Genomic DNA, 19,862 nt, shown 5'->3' with positions numbered 1-19,862 from the left:
CCACTCAGGGATTCTTCACATTGCTTACATATATCGTTTTTTTTCTCCAATGTGAGTTCTTTCATGTATTTGAAACCAATTGTGACAATCACAATGTGTTTTATCACAATGCTTACAAACATAAGGTTTCTCTCCAATGTGTTCTTTCACACATTTGAAGGGAACATGGATGACTAAAGATTGTCTCACATTGCTTACATGCATAATGTTTCTCTCAAGCATAATTTCATGCATGTCTCTGAATAGAGCAAGATAAATCACATGCTTCCCCCCACATTGCTTACACTCACAGACTTTCTCCCCAGAGCAATTTCTCTCATGTATTAGAAATGAAGTGGAACAGCCCAAGGCTTTACCACACACCTTACATTTGTATGGTTTCTCTCCACTGTGTGTTACCATGTGTCTCTGTCGTATAAGCTTTCCCTCTTTGCTTATCTATATATGGGTTCTCATCATTATGTGCCCTTTAATGTTTTGGAGAACACTGGGGATGCTAGCAATTTTGTGTTCCTTACATTTATTTATATGGCTTCTCTTCTTTCCTGACACTCATTTGGTCTAGCATGTGAGCAGGCTGAGCATTGGAGGGTACATTTGGAAATGAAAGGGCAATATCTACTTCTCCACAATACAGTTTTCTCCTGGTTTATACCAGGAGGAAATTTCTTGTTCAGAATATAACCTAGAGTCTGGCTCAGCATTTCTCCACATTGGTTGCATAGTTTTATGTTCATAATCTCTCTGCCACTTGGTTTTTAAGTCTCCCTTGAGGTCTGTGTACTTCTCTCTGACGTTCTGGCGTTCTCCCTTTTGTCTTTTTCCAGCTTTCTCGTGTCCCAGGTTCTCTCCACGGCCGTTCTCTCCTGTCGCCTGGCCAGGTCACAGTGCAGCAGAAATGAGGCACCCTGCAGTCTCAGCAGCACACGGGATCTCAGTGATGATCTGCAATGGCAGACGACCATCTTCCTCTTTTTGAACACTTCTATTCTTTGGATCCCTTTTAAACATCCCTTAATTCTTTCAATCATATTTTCCAACTCTCAATATAAACACTCTTCATAGTGTTCTTCTTGGTCCCTTGCTGTTTACATGATTTATTTCCTGACTAATTCAATCACTGACAGTTTCAATTTTCATTTCCACTCATTGAATTCCAAGCCTGTTTTTCTGATCCTTGAAGATTTTAGAATTCAATGTCTACTATTCACTAAATTCTACAATCTGTCTACCTGAGACTTCACATTGTATGTTTAATAATCTCCTTATATATTTCACTACCTCAGGTGTCTTGTCATGTTCTCCTTAGTTATACATTTTTAGACTACCATAGTCTTATTTTTATCTATTTAAAAACATGTAACTCCAAAATATCATTTATTTATTCTCTCCCTTACTATATTGATTGCAAGTTATATAATCAATGAAGGTAAGAGGTATGTCTTAAATAACATTATAGCCTCACAATGCTAATGCTTGATAAAATCTACTCATCAGTATGTCTTAAGATTTCCTAGCTATAATATACAGAATTCTCCCCAAACATAATAGAGAATGGCATCAGTATTACTAATTCAACATCTACTTAGATGTATTGATATTATGATTAAAATAATTTTATTCTCACTGCTAAGAAATACTACTAGTAGAGCTGGGCGGTAGTGGAGCATGCCTTTAATCCCAGCACTCAGGAGGCAGAGGTAGGTAGGTGGATCACTGTGAGTTCGAGGCCAGCCTGGGCTACAGAGTGAGTTCTAGAATAGGCTCCAAAGCTACACAGAGAAACCCTGTCTCAAAAAAACAAAAAATAAATAAATAAATACTACTAGTAACAAACTTAATTGGCTATGCCTATATCAACTGGGCCATAAATATTTACCATCAAGATAAAAATTTGATATATAGCCCCAAACTAAAAAAAAAATGCCTATACAATTTTTAAAGATAACTGAAGAAGTCAAAGCTATACAAAAATTATTTATGTGTTGAATCCTTGAGGCCTGTGTTTTCAAAGTTTAGTGAAATACAAGAAGATGAATTTTTTTGTTTCCCAAAGACACAAGTTATCATGGAAAGATAAATGAAAACTTTACCTGGAATATGCTTTTTTGGTGGTTCTGCATGATAGAAGTCAATAATACACTTACAAATTTGTATCCTTAACTTAGAACTTGGTATTTTCATTAATTCACCTGCCAGAAGAATAAAGGAGAGTACTGTGATAACATGTTATAAGTTTATTTAAAAATGTAAGCATAGAATACCGATATTACAACAGTTATTTTAAAATCTCATTAGCTATTCATATTGAGTCTTATAATTACATGTGTGATCATGTGTATGTGTGCACACATACACTTTTGAGCCGTCATACATCACTATCATATGGGAGTCTTTTCTGGGAAATTCCTTGTTAGGTGCTATTTTTATATGAATAACACATTGTATACTTACACAAACATGCTATTAAATTAAGCACAAGAGAACAGAGCAACTGAGGTACATAGTGAATGGAAGATGTAGGAGGCTGCTGCTGGCAAACAGCATACTCTGACAGCTAATTCAAAAATACTAAGTATAAAGTACATTCATTTATCTAAATGATAAAATACAGTAAATATATAATCCAGGGACACAGTCACTAGTCACTTATCAAGTGTTCTGCACTGTATACCACTGTACTGCTCTATTTTCACAGAACTGGCAATGGGGGTGGGCTTCTATCACCATCACCACAAATGTGGATAATGAGTGGCACTATGGCAAATTATGCCATCAATAAATGATATAATTTTTTGGCCCAATGATAGATTTATAGGACCACCATCTTATATATGTTCTGTTGTTGGGTGAAATGAAGTGATATAGTGCATGATAGTATAAGTGAACATACATGCACACATACATATGTGTCTATGTAACACTTTGAATCTATCCTTATGATTTTCCATCTCAATCATTTCAGCCTGTCCTTTCCAGAAAGAAGAGAATGATACTAATAGTATAGATACTGGAGCCAGACCATCCAAGAATAAAGTCTGGCTCTGCTACATGCTAAAAATGTGTAAACTAGTTAGTATTTGATTTTTTCATCCATAAACCAGGCATAACAGTTATTACATTTAAGAATGCTGTAAAGATTGATTTCATATAAGACAAGGATTGAGAATAATGTTTAGCACACTGTTAAGTGCTACATGTGATGGTAACTGTTGATAAAATAAAGGTTAGTATTCTTCCTAACTAGATTCAGAAGCTTGTGTTTCATAATGTATTCTTTCCTTAAAATTCCATATTAGCTTTGCTCTCAATTTGCCGGCAGACCAATACATGGTAGAACCTGGGAGTTATTAGTAATGGTCATGAATATATTTATTCAATATTTCATATTGGGTATTTTTATTTACTTCATGTTTCCAGCAATTTAAAAAGGTAGGGGACAGAGTAGTATTTGCACTACACAATCAGCAGAGGGAATTAATAAGTTAAGAGCTCATATTGTTTGTAGTGGCAATATAATGTACTTTTACTGGCAGGCTGTCACTAAGCAAAGAATAATCTGATGATAGGTCATGTATTATTATAAAAATGTCAGCCAATTCTCTAGGAGGCAACACTCTAGAAGAGTAAGGCCAACAGTGACATTTAAAATAATATTACCAACAAAACCTTCATATTTTTTAATATTAGCATGTCATCTTTTAGGATGGCTTCCTATTTAACTTTTCTACTAATGGCAGAATTGAAATCTCCCACTTCTTCTGAGCCTGCCTGATCTTAAGGTTTTCTTTAATTCTCCAAGTTTAATCTAGTCTTTGTGATACTTTCCTCTACTGTTTGAGATGAAGTTTAGGAATTTTATTCTGAGTAACTACAGTTGAAGATGATGAAACTTAAACATAAAAGAATTATAAGTAATATTTAATGTTAAAAACAAAAATGCTTCTTATTCATTTTAGTTGACCCTCTAAAAACTTTTTGTATGGAGTATAGTACTGGGAAAATAACTTAGGTAAATAGTTTTAATCAATCATTTACCTATTATTTCACTTTTACAAATAAAGACTTAAATTAGTAACTGCAAATTTAACATAGTATTTGTTTGGAAAATGTATCATCATGCCCCAGGGGCCAATTTTCAGAAAGTGTTTCATATGATCTCATTTCTTAGGAATTATTTTCCTATTTCCAAAAAGTAAAAAAATAACCTAGATATAAATACATACTCTTTTATAACATTTTTCACATTTGATTTTATTTAAAAGTTTGGAGCATGCAGTGAACAAGGAAGTACTCAACAGTTTCAGCAACTCAATATAAAAGCTCAAATGTGAAAACATTTTTGTGATTACTAAATGAAGATTGCATAAAATTACACCCCAGCTATGAGCTATTGGCCACTGATCGCTGTTGGCAGAGGGGGAGACTGGTTTCTCCAAGAGTGCATGGTCCAGTGAAAGAGCACACGTTCAGTGAAAGAGCACACGTTCAGTGAAAGAGCACACGTTCAAGAAGATTTGGGCAGCACAAACTGGTCTCGATGATCTAGGAAGAGTTGGGTGAGGGCAGATGTGATCAAAAGATGCTGTATGAACCCCTCAAAGAACTACGAAAAAAAAAGGTTAACAAACCCACAACTCAATTATACATCTAATCAAATATGTACAGAGAAGTAAATCCAGCCTTGAAAGCCTCAGAAGAAGATAGTTCCGGAATCACCACCGAGTAGACCACCGTGATAACTCTCAAGTATAAAATAAGGGGCGGGCCTCGGTGTGAAGGATAGTGTTAAGGAAACAGTGAAGGCAGGCACACTCCCTTCCCCATGTTGGTCCTGCCATCGTATATCCCATGTAAGAAATCTTGACTTACCCAGAAGTGCAAGCGAATTAGCAGTATCTTCAGTGTAGGTTATTTCATCTGATACTTTCTTTTTCAAAAATGGCAAGCTTCAATGAGAACAAAGAGTCAGAGTAACTTTTAACGGAGTCACTGATTGATGCTTCACTTATAAATGGGAAATATTTATTTTCTAAAGAATAAAGTGATTCTCTCTCCCAGCCTCTCTCATTCTTTAGTGTGAGCACTGACAACAATCAGAAGAAAACTGTATTTCTAACCAACCAGAGAGAAAAAACAAAACAACAACAACAACAAAAAAAAAACACTGTCATAAGAATGAAGAGGGGCAGAGCTGAGAAAGTAATCCTCTATCACTGTGGCTAAAACACGAACTATCTTTCTGAGGGCAAAGTCATAGTGAATTATACTTGTAATCACTGTTAGGAAGACTCAAATAAAACTTAAAAATGTCTAATGGCTTTTCCTGAAGTTTCTAAGGCGGGAGGTACCAGATTAATGGTCTATTTCTTTCCAAAGGTCAGTGCCTCCTCCTTATTTATTTATTTATTTTTTTGGTTTTTCGAGACAGGGTTTCTCTGGGGAGCTTTGCGCCTTTCCAGGATCTCGCTCTGTAGACCAGGCTGGCCTTGAACTCACAAAGATCCACCTGCTGGGGCTGGAGAGATGGCTCAGAGGTTAAGAGCACTGCTTGTTCTTCCAAAGGTCCTGAGTTCAATTCCCAGCAACCACATGGTGGCTCACAACCATCTGTGGTGAGATTTGGTGCCCTCTTCTGGCCTGCAGGGATATGTGCAGACGGAACACTGTATACATAATAAATAAATAAATTTAAAAAAAAAAAAAAAAAAAAAAAGATCCACCTGCCTCTGCCTCCCAGTGCTGAGATTAAAGGCGTGTGCCACCACCGCCCGGCTGCCTCCTCCTTATTAACTGGATTAGGAACTATTCACAAAAGAACAGATCGCTTTGGGGAACAATAAGGATTAGACTTTAAAAACATTAGTTATATCAGAATTGCAATTCATAGCTACTATAATCAAAGTTATCTGAAAATACTTATTTATAAATCACAGATCAAGCTTATGAATTGTTCATTATCCTAAATCTCAAGGGACAGATAAAAGTTACTTCTTAAAACAAAATATAAGCCATTTGAATCTCCTGTGTTGTTTGACATATAACACATTTACACAAATGACTTCCAACTCATGTCTTTCAAAAACATTTACCAAATAGTTGGAAAGTGGCACTGAGAATTATCATATGTGGCCACACACTACAGGAGTTAATTTGAATTTAAAAGTATATCAAGGCAAGCTACAAAGAGACAATTTTATAATTGCTATGGGAACTCGTTCCTACTCCATTAGAATTAAATTTGGAACAAATAAAAAGATTTATCATCTAGTTGAATGATGGGCACCTAAAGATTTTAAAACTAAAACTCTAAATATCTTGCCCCATTTTTTTATTTTTCTACCAAAGGAGATTACTACAGGATAAAGTAACGGGGTGTGTCTGTGGTCCAACCCAAAAGGCTATGCAGAAAATAAAATGTGCTCCTGGTATAATACAAAAGCTTACTGGAGACCAAAGAAGAAAAACTTGATGTATTTTCAATTTTTTAATCTCCAAAATTTTCAAAATCAAGTGTAGTGAAATGCTGAATACAGGTGGACATTTGACATGTAAGAAAATTAATAATGTGGTAACTTCAAAAGGAGGAAAAGGAGGAACACAATTGAAAAGATTTGTAGAGACACTCCACAGCCTGAGAACCAGCTCTATGCAGCAACGACACTGAGGTAAAGCTGTGAACCCAGGCCTTCAGGACCCACACAGCACGCACACCCCAAGGGCTGTCTGTGATACAGTCAAATGTCAACATGTAAATGAATCGTTACTTCCTTGGAAGCACTAGAAAAATCATTTATTTCCTTATTTATACAGTCTCTATTAAAAAGGCCAAGCATATGCATTTGGTAAACTATTTTTCATTATTTTAGTATGGTATCAAAATTGCAACAAAATTTTTAATTTTACTGCTGCTATATCTAAGACTTGGAATTCTACATAAATATATATAGTAGTGTATAGTACTAATAGTGTCAGTTTGCTATTTACAACATTAAGTTGGTAGATAGATTTAGAAGACAAAATGATTTCTTTCCAACTAATAAGTTTCTTCCACTAACACTGCAGTGACCTGAAAGTGGCTATTTCAACATATATCTAAACAGCCACTATGTGGCAGCAAAGAAGCATTATATATGTGTGTGTGCGTAGTTTCCAGAGCTGGTGTAGACACTACGACAGAGGAGGACAAGGCATATTAATTTTATAACTCTTACCTCTAGTTTATATAACCTTTAGTGTATATATGTATATGTATATACAGAATTTTCTCCCTCATTCAAAATTGCAAAATCAAATGAAACTCTACATAGAACTTAATATATTTGTGAGACTGAAATTTTCCTAAGAAAGAGAAAAAAGAAAACCAAACTGAAACTAAGTTAACACTAGTTTATTTAAAGATCCTCTCAAAAACTACAGTCTTTTGGTTTCATCTGCTGCTCACCAATCACGTGACCCCGTAACTACTTACAAGAAAGTATTTTATACTTCAATTTAATCTCTTCTGTAGCAATCTGAGATGCAACATTTGAAATAATAACTGTCCAACTGTCACCAAGTTGTTTGTTTTGCTTTTTAGCTCTATATTACACACACACACACACACACACACACACACACACACACACACACACACTTTTTTTCCAGAGAGGATTTCTCTGTATAGCCCTGGTTGTCCTGGAACTTGCTTTGTAGACCAGGTTGGCCTCAAACTCACAGAGATCCACCTGCCTCTGCCTCTAAGTGCTGGGATTAAAGGTGTGTGCCACCACCACCGCCCGGCTAAACTCTATATTATCAATACACTATATATCCAATACCTTTGTAATACAAAATAAAGCATGATGTCATATATAGCAGGACAAAGTAAAGTTAAACAACTTACCCACACAGTTTTATGAGTTCAGATGCGGGTTCCACAAAGCAGGGCTGCCTTTCAATTTTATCTGCACACAGACCCAGGATTTTAAACACCTGTGCTAGGTCCCTTAGAGGCTTCAATGTTTTGTTAAGAAATAAAATCATCATCGATTTATAAAAGCTTATGAAATTCCATCTATCTTGCTAAATGTGGTAAGCATTATTTTAATTATTTTGGAGTCTAAAGAGAAAAATTTATAACTATTTTTCGCAACTTTTTTTTGTCTCAGTAACCTTTATTTCAACCCACAACACAAACAGAGCGAGCTCAAATCCTATTTTAATGTAGGACTTTATTTTGTTCAGATGCATTTTCTTCTAATTAGCATTAACTTGGTTGGGATTTTATTTCATTTAAAACTCACATAAAAGCAAAATATACCTCTTCTAGATCTTCGGATAAAAACATATTCTATTTTGCCTGTTTAAAAAAGCATGATTACTACAAAACTAAATTTCATTGATTTTGCTTGACGGCTAAGAGATCATGGTGGTTATGACTTCAGGCTCTGGGCTGCATCCTATTTTCTCTAGCTTTGCTGAGAGCGTCTTAGACAAGGATGGGAACACCTCTGTCAACTTCTGTTATGTAACAATCACCTCTGAATTGAAACATTTACTCCTTAGGGAGAAGAGGTTCATATGCCTGAGGAATTAAAAAAATCTTACGAGCTGAAATTTATGAGGGAGGTGCATACAGGTTGCAAGGATGTAGCTTTGTGAGTTCTCATTAACGATGGAGTGTGTCTTCTGGTAATGCAGCTTTCTTTGAGTCATCCGTGGTCCTGCAAGTGACCCCAATAAAGTCACTAAATTAGGCTTGGGTAGAACTGTTTATTTGGTTTGTCATTAGTGCTTTATCTGAGCAAATAGGTTCTGTTCATGTCTCCCCAGGAAAGATCACAGAACACAATTGGTGTCTGAACAGGAACAGACAGAAGCAACGAGGTGTTGGGGCAGAGTGACTGTACGGTCCCTGCAATGTGTGATGAGACATGCCTCTGTGGCTAGTCAGTTTGAAGGCAGAGTCCATGGGGACAACCCCAATACAGGTACTTTTCTCCATGTCATAAGGGATGGTGTGCATCCTTATTGTAGTGGTTGTTGCATGGTCCCTGAGATGTGTGATAGGACATGCAGCCAAGGTTGAGCCGTCTCAGAATGGAAGACCCTTGTGGAGGGATGGGGGGGGGGGGATTCAAATTAGTCATCTTCTTTTATGTGGTATAGGAGAGGTGTGTCTCCTTGATGAGTGGGATCCATTGCATGAGTACTCTGACAACAGTTCAAGGACTAGAGATTGCATGACAGTCCCCCAAGAGTAGCACCCACGACACAAGACTGTCAGCAAGCTGTGCTGACCTCGGCATGTCCACTGCTACATGTAATAACACGTGCAAACAGGGCAGACACAGCTGCTTAACGGACAGTGCTTGTTTAAAGGACGAATTGCAAAGGGAAGGGGCACACAGCTATCACCCTCCACGTTAGCCTCCGATTTGGTGAGTAATTCCTATGGCATTCCTACCAAGCAGCTGGAAATGACAGGATTCAACCAAGAGCCGTAAGTCATGGTGAGGAGATGGAAGGGAAAGAGAGCATAAGTCAGAGCTGTACTAGAAAGCCGTTCCTGAGGTCCAGGAACTTAGAGCTTGTGGGAAGAATCCAACAGTGGTGAAGACAAGAACAAAGCAGAAGTGATAGAAGATACCTCTCAGGTGTGACATTTAATAGAAATGAAGGAAAACCTATGATCTAAGATGCAGATGAGGGCCTTAACAATGGACAATGAGGAAGGACATAGTGGAATTAATGACGGACGTCCCTTGGGTCTGACCTTTAATAAAGATGAAGGGACAAATCCATGATTTAACATGACTTAACAATGGACAGTGAGGAAGAGAACATGGTCAACATGATAAAAGACCTCCCTCAGATTTGACCTTTAACAGAGAAGGAAAAACTCATCACTCAACATATAGACAGGAGTCTTAATAATGGCCCAGTAGGAAGAATTATGATAACTGCGTACTACTCAGCACCTGAACTGCCTGAATTGGGAAATTCTTTTTAATGAGTAATGACAGAGCCTGTCACAGTTTGGCTCACAAGGCTATAGGACATGGGAGTGGGTTCAGCCTGAGTACTGTGGCTGTGGAGAAGCTGAGTAATATGACTATCCCTCTTGGAGTAAAAAGCTGCACAATCAGAGGCAAGTCGAGGAAAACCAGTTCCTGTTGGGCTGACTCATGTGCTATTAGGGACACTTGGTTAGTGCTGGCTCACGTTCCCAGGACACCAGGAACTGGAAGATAATAGAGACAGGCATTATTGAGGGAACTGGGTGTGAGAGAGGTATTTTTCAATGACTAGTTCACCAGGCCACACAGAGATGTGTTTGATAACTAATGTTTTAAAAGGTTGATTTAGGAGGGATCTCATGTGGCTTTCCTGAGCCCTATGGTGAATATGATCTCATTGATTATACAATTTTATAGAGATTATATGATCCTGTGAAGGCTCTGGTGATCTGACTTAAGTCGGCACACAACCGGGGTCTGCATGCAACTCAAGTATGCAAATTGAAAAACAAAACAACAAAACCTGGAGGAGACAAAAGGAGGGCAAAGCAGACAAAGGGCATATATACCTCGCGGACCTAGGCTACTATAAATCAAATGTCGTGAGATTTGTGTTCAGCCAGAGTTCCTAAGGAAAGTGACAGAAGCTAAATTCATGCTGGTAAACTTCTAGAAGGCTTTAAAATCTGAAAAATGTTCATAGAAAGCATAAATGATAAAACAAGATGCAAAAGACTAAGCTTGTATTGGAAGAAAGTGAGCTTTGTTGTCAGGGAAAGCTCTGGAAATGTTTTATGGTCCGCATGCAGCTCCTTCCTTCTTTAACTCAGAGCAGCAGTCCTTCAAACTGGAAGAAAATGATCATGACTGATGGACAGTCATGCAGACAGAATTTATCTTGTAAAAAGTATCATCACCACAAATCAATTTACTACTATTTTAAAGTTCCCAATAATATTGAAAAATAACTACTATTAAAATTAAAACTTGGACATTTCTCTGTTAGGAGATAATGTATATATAAATTTCATCGTTTCACTCACGGCCTCATTAAATGTGCCATGTTGTAGATGAATAAATTCTAAACTGGTGGGAAAAAAAAAAACTTGTTCCAGGAGGCAGACAATTACGCCTCCAGATTAAACTGTGTACAGTTCTCTCCTGTAAACAGTGTGCGGGGGGTGAAAATCGTTTGCCTATCCTGAACCTATAACAACACCCAGGGGTGGCTGGAGAAAGAGGCAGTATCAACAGCTGCAGCCTCTGTTTCAGTCTGGAGCCTGCAGACCCAGGGAACCAGCTTGAGCAGCAGGTGAAGCAGGCCTGAACACAATCCTGCTCCTCCGTGACTTGGGTAAATCAGAGCAGTGTGAGCCGGCCCTGCCTAGTATTTGTGGGTGAGCAGCTGCTCAAGATGCTCAGGAGGCCCATGGCAGTGCCACAGGATGAGAAAGAAAAACTGTGGAGAGTACCTATGGATCACGGAGGGCTTCATGGGGTAGCTCTCTGTCTAAACTTCTGTACCCACATTGCTCTTTTGACTAAACAATTGATACAGGTGGTGAAATCTTTTCATGTTGCATCAAACCTTGCTAAAGTTTTACTTTTGTATTTCCCTAGATGCCCATTCCTGAGTTACCTGATACTTGTTTGGAATAGATAGTGGTTGGCTTTCAGAGACCCTGTCTATCCTCTATAAGAAGGTTTTATTGCATGGGTAACACAGTATTAATCTCTGAGCATCTTAGAGACTTGGAGACCGAGTAAATACAGAGTACGAGGCTAGCTGGCACAGGTAAGAAAAACCTTTCCCCAACTGCACACAATGTGGTTCCCATGAGCTCACGAATACAAGTATTACATGTAAAACACTTAAAGTAAAAAAAATATTTAATGATCAAATAAATATCAGCCTAGAATTCTTCCTATCTTAAATAAAATATTATTTAATAAGTGAGGCAAAAATACTATTTTTAATGAAAAGCCCCAAGAGAATTCATGACTATACTAAAATAAATGGTAAAGATTTTTTTTCTAGCTAAAGACAGATACCTAGCGAAAACAAGGCCTTCAAAAAAAATCTAACACATCAGAAAGTATCTGAGTAATTATCACACACACACACACACACACACACACACACACACACACACACACACAGTGTTTTGAGACAGGGTGTGTGGACCCACCTGACTTGGAATTTACTAGTTTGCACAAGTGATTTCACATTTCCAGTAACCCCCAGCCACCAAATGCGAGGGTTACAGTAATGAGCCACCATGCTCAGCAATATTCCGTTTTCTTTCTTTAGTTCTTTTTTTGTTTTTTCAAGACAGGGTCTCACTATGTAGCCCTGGCTGTCCTAGAATTCACTATGTAGACCAGGCTGGCCTTGAACTCAGAGATCCACCTGCCTCTGCCTCCAAAGTGCTGGAAATAAAGGCATGCGCCACTACATCCAGCAATATTCTTAATCTTAAATCCATATGTTATGGATTTAATGTGGGTATCTCTCAAATTTATATAGTGTAGTGGTTTGAATGAGAAATGTTCCCCATAGACTCACATATTTCAACACCTGATCCTAAACTTGTGGTAATGTCTGGGAAGGTTTTTGGATAGGAGCCTTCCTTGGAGAACTGCAGATGGGCTTTGGGGTTCATAGCCTTGACCCACTTCCAGTTCTTGCACCCTGCTTTCTGCATGTGGTTGAAGATGTGACCTCTGGCCTCCTACTGTCAGGCCTCCTCACCATTGTGAACTCACCCTCCTGAACGGGAAGCCGAAATAAACTCTTCTTCTGTGAATCACTTTGGGTCACAGTTGTCACAACAAAATGTAATGTCAATGGGAAAACACAACTCTCACCTCAATGGGGATAAGAGACGGTTTATTCTGGAGTGAACATTCTGAGTGAACATGGCCTGGGGACACAGCTGTGGTGTTAAATTCCATGTTCCATTGCAGAAGCAGTTTATATCAACAGGACAAAGAAAATACAAAATCAAAGCACTTTTCAAGCACATTAGTGGAAACATTAAGTAGGTGGTTACAGCGAAGCAGAGAAATAGTGACTGTGGGCTCAGACACCATATGATGACACTCGGCCTTTCAGTGGGTGGAAAACACAGCTTTATTAAGTTAACACCTTCCAAAAGGTTTTTATCTGTTAGTCACAGGATGTTAGGTCCACACAGAGATGGGGAAAGAATGGCTATTTAGGGAGCTAAAGATAACCCAAGATTAAATTGTAATTAGACTCTGGACCTATAATGTTCCAACCTCTTTATAGTCATTAAATTCTAATTAATTAATCAGCCTGACAGAAGTTTTCATTTGAAGGTGTACTTTCTTTTGTTCAGAGTTCCATGTTTGCCAGCATCACATTTTATGCATGTGGAGGCCACATATCATTTATTAAATATTATAGTATGTCCCTCATAGCTAGGAAGACTCATTCCTCAGATCTGATGTAGATAGGGCTGGGTAGTAGGCAGGACAATAGTTTTCAGGAGAGAGGAACAGGTAGTAAATCCATTAAGGAAGAAACTCCTGGATTGTATCAGAACTATCAGCAATAGAGATCTGAATCTGCACCCCCCCCAACCCTTTTCACTTCTGTCCATCTATAGCTGATGTAACATTTGCATGTAATATATAATTAGAATTAAAATAATCAAAAACACTGTTTTCACGCACACACACACAGACAGAGAGAGAGAGAGAGAGAGAGAGAGAGAGAGAGAGAGAGAGGAGAAAGAAAAGAAAAGCCATTCCCCAAAGCCATAAGACTGCTAAATAAAAATCTAATGGCAGGGTAGGCTACTTTCCTGTGAGTTATTGGCCAAAGAGTTTTCCCAACGTGCCCCAAACCATGAAGGCTACTGCCACTGCTACTGGTTGCGTGCTAGAATTAGACAGCAAGTCCATATTGTTGAAGATACTGCATGCTTTGGTCATAGGACAAGAAGAAATTCACCTGAGACTACACTGGAAACGTTCTCCCTACCAACTGGCTTTCGTAGTGCCAGAGGCGCTCTGCAGGCTGCAAAAGGAGACCTGTAATAACAGTCCTCCCTAGCCATGCATACTGCAATACTGCAGCACCAACATTCCGTGAAAACACACCCGCTGATGCAACAGTGGCACACCTGTTGTGGACGCAACCAGCTGCTGTTCGGTTTAAGGCCCACTCCATGGAGGAGATCCACATCTGGAACCCCACTCCATGGAGGAGATCCACATCTGGAACCCCACCCCACTCCACAGAGGAGATCCACATCTGGAACCCCACTCCATGGAGGAGATCCACATCTGGAACCCCACTTCATGGAGGAGATCCACATCTGGAACCCCACTCTATGGAGGAGATCCACATCTGGAACCCCACCCCACTCCACAGAGGAGATCCACATCTGGAACCCCACTTCATGGAGGAGATCCACATCTGGAACCCCACTCTATGGAGGAGATCCACATCTGGAACCCCACCCCACTCCACAGAGGAGATCCACATCTGGAACCCCACTCCATGGAGGAGAGCCACATCTGGAACCCCACTCCACGGAGGAGAGCCACATCTGGAACCCCACTCCACGGAGGAGAGCCACATCTGGAGCCCCACTCCACAGAGTAGATCCACATCTGGAACTCCACTCCGTAGAGGAGATCCACATCTGGAACCCCACTCCATGGAGGAGATCCACATCTGGAACCCCACTCCATAGAGGAGATCCACATCTGGAACCCCACTCCATAGAGGAGATCCACATCTGGAACCCCACTCCATAGAGGAGATCCACATCTGGAACCCCACTCCATAGAGGAGGTCCACATCTGGAACTGACAGCCACGTGGAAAGTCCCTGGCTGAAGAGGTCACAGGTCTCAGTGGGGATGCAACTACTACTGTCTTGTTAAATAGATGGAATCTGCTTGTTAAATCACCTTCTAAACACTTCTGATTATGTCTGTAGATTGCTGCTGCTGTCAGCCTCGGTCAAAAAGGGAAACTTTCTTTTCGCAATGGGTGTTGTACGTCAGAGACTCATAAGACATCAAACTTCTGAGATGACTTGACTGTTGCTCAGGCATAGCTGCCCAACACTCTGTCACAGATGAGGGAAACTAATCCAACATCTATATCACCCCATCCAAGGATCAAGGGAAAACGCAGAAGGGAAGGCAGAAAGAATGAAAGAGCTAGAGGAAGGGGTGCAGTGCTGTGTAGAAATTTCCTTCTAACTGAAGCATTGTCTTCTGGGAAAAGGACAGAGGTTCCTAAGGCTCAGGAAATAAACAAAACTTGACCAGCTTTAGAAAGTGGGAACTTAGAAGATTCATGAAGTCCCTCTCCAAGGTTGTATTAAAGACACACATCTGCTGGGAAAAGGAGACTCTGCAGCTGGCCAGATGCTTGCAAGCTCTGCAGGAAGCTTCAGTGATGCAGATCTTATGAGTCATCACTGGGGGTAGGCATTTCAGAGCCGCAGCTGCCTTTGAGTCATCTAGACTCCTGTGAAGCAACTGTTCCTGCATACTTCTGCAAGGGACCACAACAGACTCACCGGTTCACTAAGCTAGACTAGGTAGGACTGTTCCTTTGGTCTGTTATCAGTGATATCTAGGTAAATAAGTGTTTGCTCACGTCTCTCCAGGAAAAGTCTCCTAACAACTTCCCAGGGAAGTGATCCTTCCCTAATTTAACTTTATAAAGTATCACATATAAAGCCAGCCTATTAAAGCTGTTCAGAGCTACTTGCTACCAACTGTCTATCCTGAGGAAAAAACAATCATGAAGGTGCTGAGGTGTCCAATTAAACAGGGAAAAAACACTTGCTAGTAGACTTCCTTGGCTACCAGTAAGTTGTACTTAATATACACAAGCTTTCAGACTCTCCAACAGATCCTCATAAAACAAGGCTACTATAAAGAAAATATTTAGAGAAAGTTATAAGATGTGTCCATTTCTCTTAGTGGAAAGCTTAAGATGTTTTGAACTGGAACAAGTTGTTATTAGATGGACATCTTCTTTAGACCAAATCAGATGACTGTCAGCAAAGAGTCAGTCCAGTTCCACCCATAGTAGGGTCTATGGACCTTTGCTCTGGAGTTCAGAGTGCAGAGAGTGAAGGCTGACTTTTGCTATTGTTTTGAAACAGAGTGTCATTTAGCCCAGGCTGGCCTTACACTTACTACATATGGAAGCTGGCTTTGAATTCTTGATTCTCTAGTTTCTACCTCCTGAGTGCTGAGGTTACAGGTATGAGTCACCACACCTGGCTTGAGAGTAGGCATTTTAAAACATGTATAACAACCTGATGTAACTGTGAAACTTTTATTATACTTTTCAAATCATCTGTATACAAAAGTTTAAAAAGCAAATAGCTACCAGCATAAAATTGGTTATTACATACAGATAGATAGCTTTAAGGTGTGAGTACTGGTTTCTACCTGTTGTAATAAGGGATAATTATCTCATCTGATCTTCTTAATAACCTACTGAGGTGGGATCATTCCTATTTCATAAGGGAAGAGCCGATAAGATAGTAATCAAGATGAAACTCGCTATGTATACTGGCAGAAATGAGGCTGACTTGGCCCTCCTAATCATATTAATAGCTTTTGAATCTATAGGAATTGACATTATGCAGAGTTAATAACAATATAATGGAGAGAATAATAGTCTCCTCAATGACGCCATGTCTCTGTCTCAAGACTCTTTGAAGAGGCTACCTTGGATGGCAAAGAGACTCTCAAATACAGTTGAGGATGTTAGAGGGAAATTGTCCTTGCTAGTTTCTGTCAACTTGACACAAGACAGTGTCCTCTGTGAAGAAGGAACCCCACCTGAGGAACTGCCCCCATAAACTAGCCTGTAGGCAAGTCTGTGTGGCATTTTCTTGATTAATGATAGCTGGAGGGCCCAGCCCATGGTGGGCAATGCCACCTCTAACTAAGCATGTGGTCCTCTGGTCCTGAGCTATACAGAACAGTAGCTGAGCAGCCACGAGAGCAAGCCAGTGAGCAGTCTCCCTTCATGATCTCGCCTTCAGCTCTGCCTCCAGGTTGAGTTCCTGCCCTATTTCCTTCTATGGCAGACTGTAATCTGAAATAAACCCATTGATCCCCAAGTTACTTTTGGTCACGGCATTTTATCATGGAAAAACAAAAGTAAATGAAGACAGGCTATTATACTAGATTACCCAGATAGATTCAGTTGTAACCATGGGGGGGGGGTCTTTATAAGGGGACGTGGGAGACAGGAGTGTCAGAGGCAGGAGGATGAGAAGCTATAGCAAAGCAGAGGTTAGAGTGATATTCCTGAGGCACCAGTTCAGGAGCCAATGGTCTGCAGGAAGCCCACAGCAGGCGGCAAAGTCAAGGAACCGGGCCCTCACCTCCTTCCTGGATCTTCAGTGTACCAGTCCCTGCTGACACCTTGACATTAGCCAAGTGAGATGAACTCTGAGCTGCTGATCTCTACAGCTATCAGATAATAAACTTACACGGCTTGCGACACCTTGTTACTGGGTCAAAAGGAAGGAATCTAGTTCATTTCCCAGTGTTTCCAGATGAATGAAATGAACACACACGCACAGATATAAAGGATACAAATCCATTCTGATAACAGTGCACCAGTTTCTTGACACAATCAAGTTGTTTTTCTTCTAAGTCATCCTAAAACAAATGGTCTGTTAGTTCTTTTGTGTCATTAAATTGGTTAAGATTAAAAAAAAATTATTCAGTGTATAGACACATTAAAATTACTAAGTCTTGCATAAAAAGCAAACATATACATGGATACAGTACCACATAAAAAAGAAAACAAGAAAGGCTAAATGTAAGAGGAAAAGGAAGAACTGAATTCAGTAATGGACATGAGTTTTCAGAGGAAATAAAGCAAATTGGTTTTCTACTAATCTGTAATGCAGTTTTTGTTTTTGTGATGGATAAATACATAAAATATACTAAAACCTGAAACAAAATTTTATGTGAAGCCTCACAGCTTCTGTTCTGAATGCCAATTCTGACCGTATAGAAGTTCACTGAGTCATATGCTTTCAGTGTAGTTAATACGCCTCCACACAGTAATGTGTTTTCAAAACTCGTGTCAACGAAAAACAAAACCCCTGATATGTGTTCTTTTCTTTCATCTCACACTTACTTATTGTATGTGTGTGTGTGCACATGCATGCATTCTATGGCATGTATGAGGACATCAGTAGACAACATTCAGGGGTTTGTTCTCTCCTTCCACCATGTGGGTTCTGGGGATTGAAATCAAGTAGTCAGGTGTGATAGCAAATGCCTTTACCCAGTGAGTTTTCTTGCCTGCCTCTACCCCCTTTCAAACTAAACTGTTCATAAAAAGTGCAAGCACTGTCTGTATTTTCCACCCTGCCTTCAAAAACAACTAATAGGAAATCTCCACAGTTGTGGATTTTTTAATGCAGATATATTTGCAATTTAAACATTTAAACTTCACAAAAACTGGTCATCAAAAGATAAATTGCTCTTGGTGGTTTTTATTTTTCTTCTCTAAAAAAGTAGAGAATAAAAATGTTAAAGCAACAGCTAAATGTTTGTGTTTACTAATCATAGGATGTTACTTGGTTTTGGTGGCTATACCTGAGTCAATCTATTTTCTATTTATTAAAAAATGTGCATTCCTCACACCTTTAATCCCAGCACTTGGGAGGCAGAGCCAGGCGGATCTCTGTGAGTTGGAGACCAGCCTGGGCTACAGAGCGAGATCCAGGACAGGCACCAAATTTACACAGAGAAACCCTGTGTCGAAACAACAACAACAACAACAAAACAATGTGCATTCATCTTTGAAAATGACTACAGGTAATTCTACAGTGAGTGCTAACTCTGAGGCAATACCTCGGAAACATTAGGAGAGTACTGTGTGTAAACATGTATGCATACACAGTTACTATCTCTTTTCCCAATACATTTTTGAGGTTTATATAAGAAAAAAATATTTTCTTTGTATTCTCATCATTTTTCTTAAAACAAATCATCTTTGTATACCTATAAATCTGTATACATGTCTAGATTAAAATTTTTCTACTAGTTCTTTAGTGTCCTTTTGGTACTGTCTCTTCTCTAGTCCTACTTGGCAAGAATTATTAGCACAGAACAGATGGCTCTTTCTCTACTCTTGAGGTATTAGCCCAAGATAGACAGTCTTTTCTCTACTCTTGAAGCATTAACCCAGGATCGGAAGTCCTTTCTCTACTCTTGCAGATCCTTCTGATCATAGCCAATATGGTTGGGTTTGACCCTCTTATGAAAACAAATTGGTTCTCATACTAAATTTAAATTTCTTGAATATAAAACATATATTGTGGAGAAAGTTTTCAACAAAAGAGATAAACAATATTCACATTAGAGAGAATACCTATTATTGTTCAGGGAAATGTGAGTCTCTGAGATAGCAAAGTAACTTCTCCTCAAAGGTTACTCACCTTATCAGTCTCTTCAAGGAGTTTGATGATATGATTAAGGTCCATGGGCTTGAAAATACCCTAGAAACACACAGCTCTTACTATTCCACCCCAGAGGAATAAAGAAATTAAGTCAAGCGCACACATTCCCACACCCCCACCCACAACCCCACACACGTGTTCTCCGAAATTTTTACACAGTGCAAACACTGTGTAAAAACCATATCTGTACCCACTCCCTCTCTCCACCTTCCCAACCCCTTTTTTCCCATTGTATCTTCCTTCCTGCTTCCAGTTCTTTTATTTTTTTATAACCCACTGAGTCCAATTAAAGCCACCCATATGCACATGGCTATGAAGTTTTTAATCAGGCATAGGCAACCTGCCTGAGGCAGCCCCTCAAAGAA

The 19,862-nt window shown here is 39.3% G+C and overlaps 1 protein-coding gene across 3 annotated transcripts in view; it reads right to left on the bottom strand.

Annotated features, from left to right (window-relative positions):
* Cfap69 (cilia and flagella associated protein 69) overlaps nucleotides 1-19,558 on the bottom strand; it is a 56,599-nt gene extending 37,041 nt beyond the window's left edge. For all 3 annotated transcript variants that reach the window (XR_009378160.1, XR_009378161.1, XM_059257303.1), the window contains exons 1-5: nucleotides 19,477-19,558; nucleotides 17,615-17,680; nucleotides 7,886-7,995; nucleotides 4,873-4,949; nucleotides 2,094-2,192 (exon numbers count right to left, since the gene is read on the bottom strand). Coding sequence is in view for 1 of the 3 variants with exons in the window: in XM_059257303.1 (XP_059113286.1) it covers nucleotides 2,094-2,192; nucleotides 4,873-4,949; nucleotides 7,886-7,995; nucleotides 17,615-17,680; nucleotides 19,477-19,521 (397 nt within the window). In the remaining 2 variants the exon portion in view is untranslated. The remainder of the gene's footprint in view (nucleotides 1-2,093; nucleotides 2,193-4,872; nucleotides 4,950-7,885; nucleotides 7,996-17,614; nucleotides 17,681-19,476) is intronic.
* Nucleotides 19,559-19,862: the final 304 nt, after the last annotated feature.

Source organism: Peromyscus eremicus, chromosome 3, assembly GCF_949786415.1.
Source record: "Peromyscus eremicus chromosome 3, PerEre_H2_v1, whole genome shotgun sequence".
NCBI classification, from domain to species: domain Eukaryota; kingdom Metazoa; phylum Chordata; class Mammalia; order Rodentia; family Cricetidae; genus Peromyscus; species Peromyscus eremicus.
Note: the sequence above shows the minus strand (reverse complement) of the source record. Positions and strands in the feature narration are given on the sequence as shown.